The 13,778-nt window shown below is 36.0% G+C and overlaps 1 protein-coding gene across 5 annotated transcripts in view; it reads left to right on the top strand.

Annotated features, from left to right (window-relative positions):
* GRM5 (glutamate metabotropic receptor 5) overlaps positions 1-13,778 on the top strand; it is a 264,073-nt gene that overhangs the window by 104,344 nt on the left and 145,951 nt on the right. For all 5 annotated transcript variants that reach the window (XM_071802656.1, XM_065832659.2, XM_065832650.2 and 2 more), the window contains exon 3: positions 13,051-13,300. In XM_071802656.1, coding sequence (XP_071658757.1) covers positions 13,051-13,300 — 250 coding nt within the window. The remainder of the gene's footprint in view (positions 1-13,050; positions 13,301-13,778) is intronic.

Below are 13,778 nucleotides of genomic sequence, written 5' to 3'. Positions count from 1 at the left end.
ATCTTTCCAGAAATAAAAAAAAAAAACATTCAGAAAAATGAACTGTCTTGCAAAAACTTTGGGGTAACAGAAATCACATTTTTCCCCAAAGTCTGAGCTAACAATTAAAAAACAATAAAATAAAATGAAATACAGAGAGACACGTTGCTTACATGTTTACTTAATCAGAACTCATTGTAAAATTATGCCTTATTTTCTTTCTGTTTTCTCTATTGCCTTTTACCTTTCCACCCAGTTCAGAAATTTTAGTTTAAGTGTGACAAAATGAGCTTGTTCATTTTCTTAAATTTCTATCAAAGTAAACAATATATTTAGAAACCTTTGCATTGTTTCTGTATCCTGGTTGGAATCCTCAACATGGTGCAGTTCAAAGTGTTTTGCAAGTTTAATTAAGGTTGTTTACTCCCCTGTCAGACCGTTAAGGAAGAAGCTAAATATGATAGATGACAGTGTTTAGCACATCACATGACACCATCACCTGTGCACTTGAACATTTCACAGTCAAAGAGAATTTCATGTCCTCTGGTCATTTTGCCATTAGATCTTTGTCCAAAGGGGTTCTACTCCTTGTCCTTCCATGAGAGCCCAGAACTCTAGAATAATTTCCTATATTTTCAAATGCCCCCCCTAGACGAAACTTATCACCTGTAGTGTTGCTGTCTATAAGCATTGTGGTGATGGTTTTCCTTCCAACACCTAGGAAAACAGTGGCATTATGTACATCAACAGCAGGTGACCAAAGCACATTTCCTTTACTGTCAATGGCATCCTTGAAATCACGCCAATTAAGGGGCACTTGAAAGGGAGATCCGGCTAAATGAGTACAGACTGATCTTCCTGAATGCTCTGAACACTCAATAATTTGCCATGCCAAGTGCCAATGCTGATCCTGCAAATGCTGGAACTTGCAATCCAATGTCAAATATACTATAGGATCAGTTCCCTTTTTCTCCATCCTTGCTCCCAAAATTGGCATTCAGATTACAGAGAACCTTCTTGAAGAAAATACATTTGCTGATGAAAAATGTGACATGACTCATAAACATGCTGAAGCAAATATTATTGCAAAAGGGAATGAAGAGGCATCGAGTCTAACACTATTGTTCTCTTGCTAATATGATGATGTAATATGTAATAAAGGTTGGAGGAGGAATGTCTTCATGGTCATTTGATGGCCCATGTGAAACAGCCTGGCTATTTCATTCCATGCCTAGATAGATTAGTTTGCCCACTTGTTTCACTGCCTGAAGGCAGAACAGTTTGGGCTTTTTTCAGTAGTGTTTTCAGTAGATGAGTGTGCTATAGAAATGGTTTGCTACTCTGATATTGGATCAGTCATTAGTTACTATAGATGGAAAAACTTAATAAAACTATAAATAATATTCAGGAATTTTAGTTCAATTTTTTTCCCCAACTGAGTATTTATTCTACAATTTCTATAATTTGTGTAGTTTATTTTCCAGTTTATTATGTCATGTATTACACAAGCATCCCCCTCCTTCCCTCCCCCCCCAAAAAAAAAAAGTATGGAAAAAAATAAAAATGGAAGCTAAGGACTGATATTGTTATAAGCAGAGGACCAGAGACTCCAATAAAATCCTAAATTGCCAAAAGATCAAACTATGTTCAGCTACAGGTGCTGTTTTTGAGAAAGGTTTCAGGCTAGATGCATTAAGGAACGTATCTATCTCAGAAGCATATATTGCCAAGTCTGTACTTTTAGGTTTCTGATTCTTATCATGGAATGCCTAGCTCTGTGTTTGGTACCTAAGCTCTCTATCTAATATCTGAATAGATCAAGATGCTTAATCATGTGGTTCAGAAAATCTTTGTGTTAGGAATGCACAAGAGAACATGATGCATATAGATCACAACATCTTTAAGTACTACTGTTCACTTGGCTTCCAGCTGGAAACTTATCCCAGAAATAGACTTTTATTTTCTTTTAAAACATTGGTAGAGGAGGAGGCTAGCTTTTTCACACCATAGCCTACTATACACTCCCAGGACATACTGAAATTTCAGGTCTCATTCCCTCATTAACTTGAGTGTGCTCAAACTCATATCCTTCATTTTCAAAAAAAGTGCCATATTCATCAGTGTATAACCTATTTTTCTTGGAAAAGGGTGGAAAAGACATAATACAAAAGAAGTGGGACCACAACCTATCCATCTTAATAAAGTGATCTTTCTGGTCAAAAAATCATTCAGGATATTTGACTCATTTGACATAGATACATTTTATATGTACTTGGAGACTTGAATGTGAAGACTTGATAAATGGTGACAATTTCAGATCTAGGCAGCTGCTGCTTAAGGAATTTAGGATTGTGTTTTTTTCAAGTACCTAAATTCTGCCTGTTATACTCTATGTTATGCTAGAATAAGTATAGAAGAATTCAAAAATCACGGAAGTTTATACAGATCAAATAATGAAAAATTCTCAAAATATATGTTTCATCTACCTTGCCGAATTGATTGAAACAGTGTTGAAGACTTTAATGGCTCTCCTGGAGAAATTTGGCATATGTATAAGGTTCTAACAAACTGAAATGGATTAAAACTACCTGTCTTGAAAAAGAAAGGCCAGAAAGAGCTCAGTCTAACTAATTTCTCTTCTGAACGGATAAACAATTATTTTTAAGAAATGAGCAATTTCCTCCTGGTGTCACAAAGAAAAGTCAATGTATATTCTCTAAAAAAAAAAAGTCATATCAAGCCAATCTAGTGTCCAGTTCAGGGCATGTTTTAATAATGAGTGACTGTATCTTAAAATAATTGGGGTTTTTTTTGGTTGTTTTTTTTTATTATGACATATGAACATTCTTATAAGAAGATATTAATCTAGACTTCCCAGTGTTAGGTGCACAACTGACTTTAAAACTTTATCCAAACTGTTTTTCTCACTTGTTAGCTTTCCAACAGCCTTCTTAGAAATCTTCCTTGAATCCATTTTTAATTGATATTTCCATCACTGATTTGAATTATGATAAACAGAGTATGGTTATTAAATCTGTAAACAATACCATGCTGGATGAAGCTGCTCCTATAAAAGAATAACATGTCACTTAAATACTGAATGAGAAATGATCAATTGAGAAGCAGCTCTGTAGAAAACAAGACTCAGAAGATTAAAATGGATCACAAGTTAAACTTGAGTCAACAGTGTCATTTCATTGTTGTAAAATGTAAATACGATACTGAAAGTATACAGAGAGGTAATATGTTCTAAAGATATTAAAGAGTCTTTCAATTCTATGCTGCTCAGTCAAGGTACAAGAAGAAAAAGTACCATATCTTCAGAAAAATCGTACATCATCCTGGATGGACAACATTAATTAATTGGAGATTAACCACATGAAAACCAGAAAAATGAAAAGACGTACAGGTATCAGGATAATCAGATTAAAACTGGACTTGTTTAGTCTTAAAAAAAAAAAAATAGGTAAAGACATGGTGGTTGTTTTCAAAACTGTTAAGAACTTCTGAAAACATAATTTGAGAAGCTTCACTCATATTTGGTAGGACAAGAAATATTAAGCTTAAGTTGAAAGAGAACATAGAAGAACAGATTAAGAACCAGGAAAAGAAACTCAGGAAAAGACTAATTTGGCTTAGGACAGATTCTCCATGGTAGCCATGACATTTCCACCATTATAAAGAGCTTCTAAACAAAAAAGTATTCTGTAATTGTTTAATAACTAACTATTCTTTTGCCCTGGGGCAAATTCAGGAGATTTTTATTCTTACCTTCAACCCTGGTCTATTACCATGTTTTCCTTCTTCAGTTTCTACATTCAACAGCTCAGGACCATCTTTTCCCCTTGGTAATACCCTCTGCAGTTACAATTCAAAAACCACCTCTACCCTACCATATTCAAACGCATTTTTCAAATATTCTTCAAAGATGTAATCTTTGTTATCTGCCCAGAGGAAACAATCATCCAACACGATCCCAAAATGAGACTATCTCCAAGAAAGTAGTTAGTCAAACAGTATAGGCCTTCTCATTATACACAGTATACTTTCAGAATGATTAATATGCCCCAGGACTTTGAAGTCTTTTGACAAGCACATCTTGAAAATGAAGTCATAGGTCTGCCTTCCATTTACTACTCTAAATATTCATGGATTCCTGATGGACCTCGCTGCCCCCAGAGTTCAGATCGGTAGAGTCGTGAGCACTGCTCTTGTCTCAAATGAACATACTGAACATGAATGTGTACAGTCAAAGTGAAATTAAGGTACTCTCTTTGGAGCAACCTTGCCATCATCTGCAATTATTGTAGGAAATATTAGAGGTTGTTATTATTGAAAAAGTTAAATAGACATATAGGGTGATTATTGTTATAATAAACACAATGTAGTTATTGTTTTGAATAAAAGAATATGAGATTTGTGAGGCGAAACTATCAGTTTCATTCAGCCTGTTAAACAAAAATGTGGCCCTCATTTCTGTAGTTATCTGAGTTTCTCTCAATATATAATACATCTATTTTTGTAACACCACAATCAGGGCAAAGTTTTTACCTCCATATCACATATGAGGAGATAGGGCAGAAAGAGAGGCATTTACCAGAAAACTCAAAAGATTAATTGAAGGCCTTCTGAGTCTATCTAATCCCTGAATTATGCTTCTTTTTGCCACATGAGTTCTGGCAATGCTCATCTGCTGCAGCAGCAGAACAGGATATCAAGTGTATTTCAGAAAAGAACAGTCGCATACCACAGCAGAGTTAATAATTTAGATTATATGAAGGAATATACCAGGGTATGAATGTACAGAAGTGTAATGTTGTTCACTTGTAGAATGGGCTAGTTCTTTTGAGAAAAGTAATAATTAATAAACCAGATCTAGGACTGGATCCAAATACCAGTGAAGAAACCCCAGACAAGCTGCATTCTTTGGGACTCCACAATGAAGGATGCAGGATCATAGATGGAAGTCTTCTCACCACAAAGCCCTCTCCTTTCTGACACAGCATTTGTCTCCTGAAAGGAACAACCTGCAGCCCAACACTGTCAGTCTCCTGTATCCACATTTCTACCTGAAAATTGAACAAAATTGAAAAGTATAAGCCTAAATGAAAATAAAACGTAGAGTATCCCTGACGTCTACTAGCAACTGTGCTTTTATTAATGATTTGATTTTGAAATGAAATTATGAAATACAGGAAATATCTAAGGGAAATGTCTTAAGTAGATAGAAAGAGCAATTTCATAAACAGGAAGTAAGGAAATTTTTAATCTCTCCAGTCTGAAAACAAGGACAGCAGACAGACATGGCAACATGTTTCTGCAAAAGCTGTCAAATCCTTTAGCAGACATTAGCATCACAGAGGACTTCAAACATTACTCAGTGGACGAGGCCACAGAGTTGCAGATGTGCCAGTTAGCAGAATGGATCAAAGGAAGATAACAGAATAGACTGATTCCGGACTGTTCCCTATCCTCACATAACAGCAAAGTTTAAATGAGTCTTTATTTTAAAGTTATGAAGTGATAATTTAAAAATAAACAGAACAGAGGTACGTTAAACTGTGAACTAGGTCATAGTCTTCTTAAGAGGAATGAATTTATAATTTCAAAATAGCCAAGAGAAGATGAGAAAGAGAAGAGAAACTTCACTTTCAAAGTGATACTTCCGAGCTTTCTCAGATGAAGTTATACTAAATTATATATTTCATTTAATTCAGAACAATTATGTTTTGTATGCATTGCATATTGCCTCATTAAATAAATTTCACCTTTTTTTTTTTTTTTTATATAATGAATGGAGCTGGTCTAAAAGTGTTTAAATGAACATTTCCAGTCAGAAAACACCTAGTAGCTAAAATTATAAACCTCACAGAAAAGAGCTTAATCACTCACAGAATCACAGAATCACACCATCACAGAATCACAGAATGTTAGGGATTGGAAGGGACCTTGAAAGCTCATCCAGTCCAATACCCCTGCCGGAGCAGGAACACCCAGATGAGGTTACACAGGAAGGTGTCCAGGCGGGTTTGAATGTCTGCAGAGAAGGAGACTCCACAACCCCCCTGGGCAGCCTGGGCCAGTGTCTGTCACCCTCACTGAGAAGAAGTTTCTTCTCAAATTTAAGTGAAACCTTTTGTGTTCCAGTTTGTACCCGTTACTCCTTGTCCTATCATTGGTTGTCACCGAGAAGAGCCTGGCTCCATCCTCCTGACACTTGCCCTTTATATATTTGTAAACATTAATAAGGTCACCCCTTCAGCCTCCTCTTCTCCAAACTTTCTAAATTAAGTATGTTGAATTTATTTTAAAATTTCAAAATATTTCAATTATTCATTTTTGAGTTTTCTCAAAAATAAATTTCCTGATTTAGAATATCTATTTAGTTGTTTGTTTGTTTTTGACATTGTAGAATGAGATCTGAGACATAGAAAAATATAAAATGGTCAATATTGAAATTAAATATTATAAGATCACTTCAACAAATTATTTCAATCAGATTGAATTGAATTTTAAGAGGATTAGAAGTGGGGTCTTTTGCTTGGCTAATGTTTTTGAGATTATGAAAACATTTATTGTCCTCAAATGCACAACTCTGAAAATCTCAAAACTGTTAACTGAAGAGGAAATTAAGTTCATAGCCAATATGATGTCATGATAAATAAAGCTTCTTTGTATTGACACATCTTGTACTATCTTCATTGATCAAGCCACTGACAGTCCTTTTGGGTCTGAGTTTTATGAACACTTAGTAGTCGATAAGTGCTGTTCAAAGAGCTTTTGGGTTGAATAAGAAGGTTGAACATCCAAGGAAATAGATATATATGAGGTCTCCATGATCATGTAGGTAGCTAAGGACAGAGTCCTAACTGCAGTTATCAGTGTTTTCTGTCCCTTATAAAGCCCCAGCTGTCAGATCATGCACTCTGAATCACACTGAGTTTTTCTGTGCCTAAGGAAAGCAGATACAGCAGTTTTAAGAACGGAGTAGGTATTTTTCTTAAATTAATCACAGAGGGAATTTTTGCCCTGTGCAGCTCCTTTGCTATTTTGTAGTTGTCTGATACTTCTCCAAGCCCAACCAGCATTGCCTGGCTGCTTTGCTTGAGTAGTCCTTTCTTCAGAGAAACCTTCCCTCAACATGATAATTTGGTTCTGCATGAGAATCAGCTGATAGACCTTGACAACTCCTGCCAAAGAGCATAATACCATAGAAAAACAACTCTTGTGTGAAAACTAATTGCATATAACAGATCATATTTTCATCAAGAGGTCTTCTTTCTTGGTTTTATACTGTGCTGTTCCACAGCTCTGCAGTGGCCCAATGAAGAAGCTTCATAATGACTGTTTTAATATGCAGCTCCAAAGGAGACATGGAGCTGGAGATACAATGTGGTGTCATGCTGAGGAAAGCCTAGTGGGACTTATTGTGGGTTGGTGTCCTTTCACCAGGCCAGTATTTGGGTACATGTACTCCGAATATTAGAGATTAGTTTATAAAAAAAAATGTAGTGTGCTTAAAATGTGTGTGTACGTATATACATTTTTCCATGAAATTCAGACATCTAAATTGAATATTTTATGAGGAAAGACCTCAAAGACCTAGAAATTGCTATCTAGCACTCAAGATAAGTGAACCGGAACAGTCCAGTCTCTGAGTGATTCTAAAGAAAAAGATCTGGTTGGAGATAAGTGGAATATATTTTGAGGAAATATTCTCATTTAACATCTTTTTAATGAGCTGCTTTCAAAATTACCTTTTTATTTTATTTGTTGTTGTTTTATACATATATACTTAATACAGAAACTGAAATCCTTTTAAAAAATAATATAAATACAATATTTTTATCAAATGAAAACAGGTTATAGTTCTTTTCTTTTTTGTAGCACACATAGAGAACTCAAGAATTTCAGACATGTGTGATTTGATTTCATTTAGTTTGTACACTTCAGAATGAAACAAGGCTCTATTGTCCTCCTCTGTTTGCAGACATAACTGTACCATGATGGCTGTGATTTTCATAATGTTTTATCAGTGGCATGTGTTTGCTTAAGAGATTTAGTATTATGTTCCTATTCTTAGTAGTGATGAAACTTTAAAAGGTTTATACAGTCACAGGAGTGAAATGTGGACAATATCTACTATGTACCAGTAGTAGTAGGTACTTTTGGTGTTTTACAATGATTAATTTGAATTGTAACATTCAAAGAGACTTCTAACATTTCCATTTGGGAAACTATTCTACACCCTCATAACCCTGACTTTCAGAAAGACCATCCTATTAATCAATCAACATGTTACCTTTCCTAAATATCTTCTATTATTCCCACAAACATTTTCAAAGTATACCTACTTAGATTTTTTAGGTATTTCTGCCAAAGTTCATCCTATTGATGACCATGAAAGCTAATTAAAAAATAAGCTCTATATTCCCTATATTGCTTGCAAAAATCTACTGCGAATTTGAACCTGGCTTGGCTTCTTTTCTGTATCTCAGATACAGCATAGACTATTATTCTGTGTTTTGCTCTTCTTTGACTACAAACACTTTTGCTTGAATAAACATGCTTTGTGATAGGTAGGATTATTACCAGCTAAATGAATGACATCATGTGTTTCTTCAATTTCACTTGAGCCTCCTTTTATTTTGGAAATTTTCACTTCATCCTGCTTGAAGTAATTTTATGTCCTAAATCTCTCCTAAAGGTTGATTCCCATATGTGCTCACTGAAACTCTCTTGTAAACCAATTACCTGATAACAATTTGTGTGCGCAGCTGATGATAAAAAAGCTCTTGTATTCAAAAAGAAATGTGTGGCATCCCAAAAATACCTGGGCAAGAGAAAACATAGTTCATTATATCCTTTTCATCTCATATTTATAGCCTTTAGTGTAACAGAGCAGATGTCAGTGTACTTTGTTTAGTATTTTAAGATTAAAACCCTTGTTTTTCTGTGTAATGCAGGTAAGATCTTAATGGTTTATGTTTAGATATTTAATTGGCTCAATTGCTGTGCAGGAGGAGCAGCAAGAGCAGCTTGCAGTTTTCCTGACCCTTTCCTATCAGATTGAAGCATTATTATGTACTGTACTATATTAAGGTTCATCTGGAAAAAAGCACAATCCGTTCTTTTTAAGCTTCTTAATAGTTTCTAGTACTGATTCATTGGAAGTGGAACTGACAGATTGTTATAGTTAGACTGTAGGTGGGGATGCATATGCTTGAGTTTCGAACAAATTTCCAACTCTAAAGCATGGATAAGTCTTTTACATGATGATGTGATAGATTTTTTTTTAAACATACAGTGACATATGGGAATAGCTTTTGAACTGGGCTTAAGGCCAGACATTCAGGCAGGCAACATGCAGGATTCAGGCTGGCATTGTAAAAGAATCCTGCTGCCAGTTGCCATGAGTATAGGACATATTTACAAAAGCCATCACCATCTAGCAGCTCTGATTATGCCACCATCAGACAAACTTTCAAGAGGAGATGGACATCCAGTAAAAAATTGTGATACTTTCCCCAGAAAAACATATATATTCTGAATATATCTAATCGCAATATAGAGGTGTTGGTTTCCAGATACTGAAATGGAGATGGAGTTTGGTGGGAGAGAAGAAGTTAGTTATAATTTGATCATACTTCCAGCTTGTGTTGTTTGCTGAGTCTTTTCTGCTGGACAGGAACTAACCAAGCAGAAGTAATTCAATCTCTCCCTTCTGTTTAACTTTTCCTTAGGAACTTTCTTTAAATTTAGAAGTGGAAACAAAACAGCTCCACAGATGAATTGCCAGGATGTAGGAAGCTTCCATCACAGAGGACTCACAGAAGGCTTTGCTTTGATTCCAGCATAGGGTTTCTGAATTAATTTTCACTTGAAAGTGAAACTCCTCATAGTCAAGCTACATAAGTCCTCACCTTGTCCATTCATGTGTGCAAGCCCTAAAGTCCCTGTATCTTTCTCCTTGTGTCACAGACATGACCTAAAAGCAGAAACTGGCCTGTCAGTGGAAACTTTCTCTTGCTGTGACAGTTTTAGTCATATTGCTATTGAAATGCCACAGTTCAAGAACCAAATGTCCATAAGGAGTCCAGTTCCATACAGAAAGCATGGAGATGCTTTTCCACTGTGAACCTCACATCTCATCCTTAAGGAAATGATGTAAAGTAACTTTCCCAGCTTTCCAGTCCCTTTCCCTTAGTGCCAGATGTGTACCTTTATGCATGTACAGGTTTTCCACAGAAAGACAGATCAGAGGAAATTCATCTTAATATGTGATGCAAAGGAGCTTAGTAGAAGACAACTTATTTTTCCATCAAGGAGTGTTCATTATTCCCACAGTATAGCTCAAATTAAATATACATACCTCATCAAACCTCTTGCACAAGAGGGAAATTCACTATGAATGATTAATTGAGTTTAATCAGCAATGATCATGACAAGAGCTCCACTGCTATATCTGTATGAGTGTCTTGAAGCAAAGCTGCTATTTTCATCAAATCTCCCTTGAGCTCATGACATACAGTTGCAGTTTTCCCAACTGGACAACTCAGTCACTATCACATTTGGACTACCAGGATGGTTTTTGTCTAAATTTTAAGAATGTAAAATTTTGCTAAGTGGCCTTGCTGGTTTAATATTTCCTCTCATTTTGGACAACACATTGCTTTCTGCATGGTTTCACAAAGCCACTCTGTCTTGATACATGATGAATCCATGGCATTTGTGCCAGAGCAACATTTATTTGACTGGAAAAGAGTTAATGCAATTAATATTCATTGCAAGACCTACTATTTTTCACTACCGTAATTAAACCTATTCTCAGCTTTATAACAAGCCTCAGGTTAACAGATTGTACACTTATAACACTTACAAACAAAGAGTGTAGTATCTGGAACACTGAAGAGATTCAGTTCTGTAAGCCAATTAGACCTGGCTGTGAATTTCCCATTGACAGGTTTTTGACAGAAAATGAATTCTTACAAATTTCAATATCTTTGAAATACACTGTGGAACAGCTTTTCCTCAAACGTCTATACTCTATGGTAAAGTTTCTTTTTTTTTTTTTTTTAATTTTGATTTTCTGTTAGAAGAAATGAAACAGAACATTTATTGTTGATCCAGATTGACCAAAATTATAATAATTTTAAAAGAAATGGTGTATTTCCTGTCAAACAGCTTAATTTTATTTTAGATGGCCTTGGAGCTTGGTGGGAGTTATATGTGATTGACCCTGATTTTTCTTTCAGACTGACTTCTGAGGCTATAATATCTTTCATGAGGCACCATATTTTCAATGTCTAGCTGAACTGTTTCAGCATCTCATTAGAATTACTTGATGCTCACGTATCATAGGAAACAGAGCTTGCCATGAAAAGCGTAACACATGGGGAAGCACTTGGCACCTGATTTACATCACCCAGGAAGCATTGCCACAGCTGAGTTTAAAAATCCTATGACATTTTGTTCAGGCACAATTTGTGTAGTAATGGCTTTTCCATCAGGCCTGATCACAGCAGGGAGGAAAATGAAAGTCATATTAGGTAAGGAGATCTGCATCCAGGTTACTGTTCTGGTTGGGTATCATTTGGAAAATCCAAGGTCTTGATGATTCATTACCAATGTGAAATAAAACTGGTGGTGTTTCCTCTCCTGCTCTTTGTCTCTTTTGGCTGTTTGAATGGTAAGATATTCAAACTGGAGACAGTGCTTTTCATGTTCTTGTACAGTGCTGAGCCTAACATGGCCTCTAAACTCCAGTACCAGAGCAACAGGGATGATTCCCCAGGTGGGCAAGCTGAATCCTTGGTGGTTCCCATGTCCAAGGTCACAAAACCAGATGACAGCCCAAATCCAGTTGTCTGATTCTCACTGCTTCATACGTATTTTCACTGCCAGTGGTCTTATATACTTTTAACTGTGGTGGTGAAAGAAAGCATTTTCCTTACAGATTCTTCCATTTGCAAAGTAATAGAAATAAGTGAAGGATCAGAAGTTCCTTGCAACAGCATTACTTTAACACTCTCAGTCTTATTAATGTACTGACCATATTTCTGTGGAATATTACTGAGGGGTTAAGGCAATATTTTGGAGAAAGACTTCCTGCCTCAAAAGCCTTCCTATTTGAATGAGATATGAAACAAATTTAGACAGAAAGATGGATGAGCACAAGGAAGTAGAGACAGTCCTGGTCAGGACAATTGTCAGTGGCATCAGTACATCAACTGTTTAAGCACTGTTAATTTTGTGTAGGCCTGGCAATGAGGAATTTTTCCATAGTGAGACAGAATAAATAACAATAAATGTATTATATCTGTCTGTTAATAATTATTATCAGTTTATCCCACAGCGGAAAAATAAATTGAAAGAAAATAAGAAGTTTTTCCTGTTCAGTTGGTAGATATTTTGCTAAAAAAAATAATTAAAAAAAAATCATCATAGGAGTACAATTACTTAGTTCATCTGTGATCCTGTGGTCTCTGTGATGGTAATCCAGTTATACCACTTGTTTTCCTGAGTCACCAGAAGTTCTTCCTTCCTTCCTTCATAAGATAAGATTTACCTTTCAATGTACTTTAAAAAAATTGTTGTTTTTCAGATTGTTTTAAGAACAAAGTCATGTTCTTATGAGTCATAGGTTTGTTTTACTTATATTAAAAATATTCCACCCCAAAACTTATTCTGAACATATATTTTCAAATTTTCTGGAATAAACCCCAGAGCACTTAATCACATTCAGCCAACTTAACAGAATCAGAAGAGACTGAAGTTCATACATATGTTGTTGTACACATTGTGGGCCAGATCCTCACAGCTATTGAAGTACCTAACAGACCTTGGTTTCAGTAGAGACGCAGGCTCCTAAATAGAAGTGAAGTTTCTAGGAAAATTTGTTGATCTTGACCTGAAAAATGGACTGAATTAAGTGTTAATGTTATTTTGTTAAGCTTGGTACTGATTTTTGTGCAGATATGTTCTGTATTCTTTAAAATATTTGCTGTTTCCAAAGCAAGAAAACCTTCTGCAAATTTTGATATATGCATATGTGTTTCTGTTGGTATTTAGGAAACTATGGAGAAAGTGGAATGGAAGCTTTCAAAGATAACGCAGCCAAGGAAGGGATCTGCATTGCACATTCCTATAAGATCTATAGCAATGCTGGTGAACAGAGCTTTGACAAGCTGCTGCGAAAGCTTCGGAGCCACCTGCCCAAGGCAAGAGTGGTTGCCTGCTTCTGTGAAGGCATGACTGTGAGAGGGCTCTTGATGGCCATGAGGCGCCTGGGACTTGCTGGAGAATTTTTGCTGCTGGGCAGGTGAGTAATACCATGCAATTATAGTCATCCTTTTTACTGGTTAGAGTAAAAAAAAAATAGGACAGTCCAGTCAAACATGTGTAAAACACATACTCGTGGTCTCTCCTATACATGGGCATATGTAAAAGACAGAAACTAACGTCAGCCATGTCATAGTGGTACATACTCTACAAAAACACATATCATTCTCATGACATGCCGGGTAGCCACAAGTCTGCTGGCGACTCTTAATAACGTTGTAAGGGAAGGCTGACACAAAAACGTTTGATTTGTATAATCCATTTTGTTCACTGCAGTTTTAAATGTGCCATGTACACATATAACCTGAACTATGCCTCATTCGGGTAACACTGTGTTGAGAGTCACTGATGTGGCCTCTGGATGGACATGAAATAGATCTTCCCAAAACAGTTGGTTTACCATCACCTTTCTTTCCTGAGCTATTGTGCTGACCTGTGCCTACTGTCCCCAAGGCAAT

This window comes from Patagioenas fasciata, chromosome 1, assembly GCF_037038585.1.
Source record: "Patagioenas fasciata isolate bPatFas1 chromosome 1, bPatFas1.hap1, whole genome shotgun sequence".
In the NCBI taxonomy this organism is placed as follows: domain Eukaryota; kingdom Metazoa; phylum Chordata; class Aves; order Columbiformes; family Columbidae; genus Patagioenas; species Patagioenas fasciata.
The sequence above is the reverse complement of the archived record's forward strand: the minus strand, read 5'-3'. Positions and strand labels throughout refer to the sequence as shown.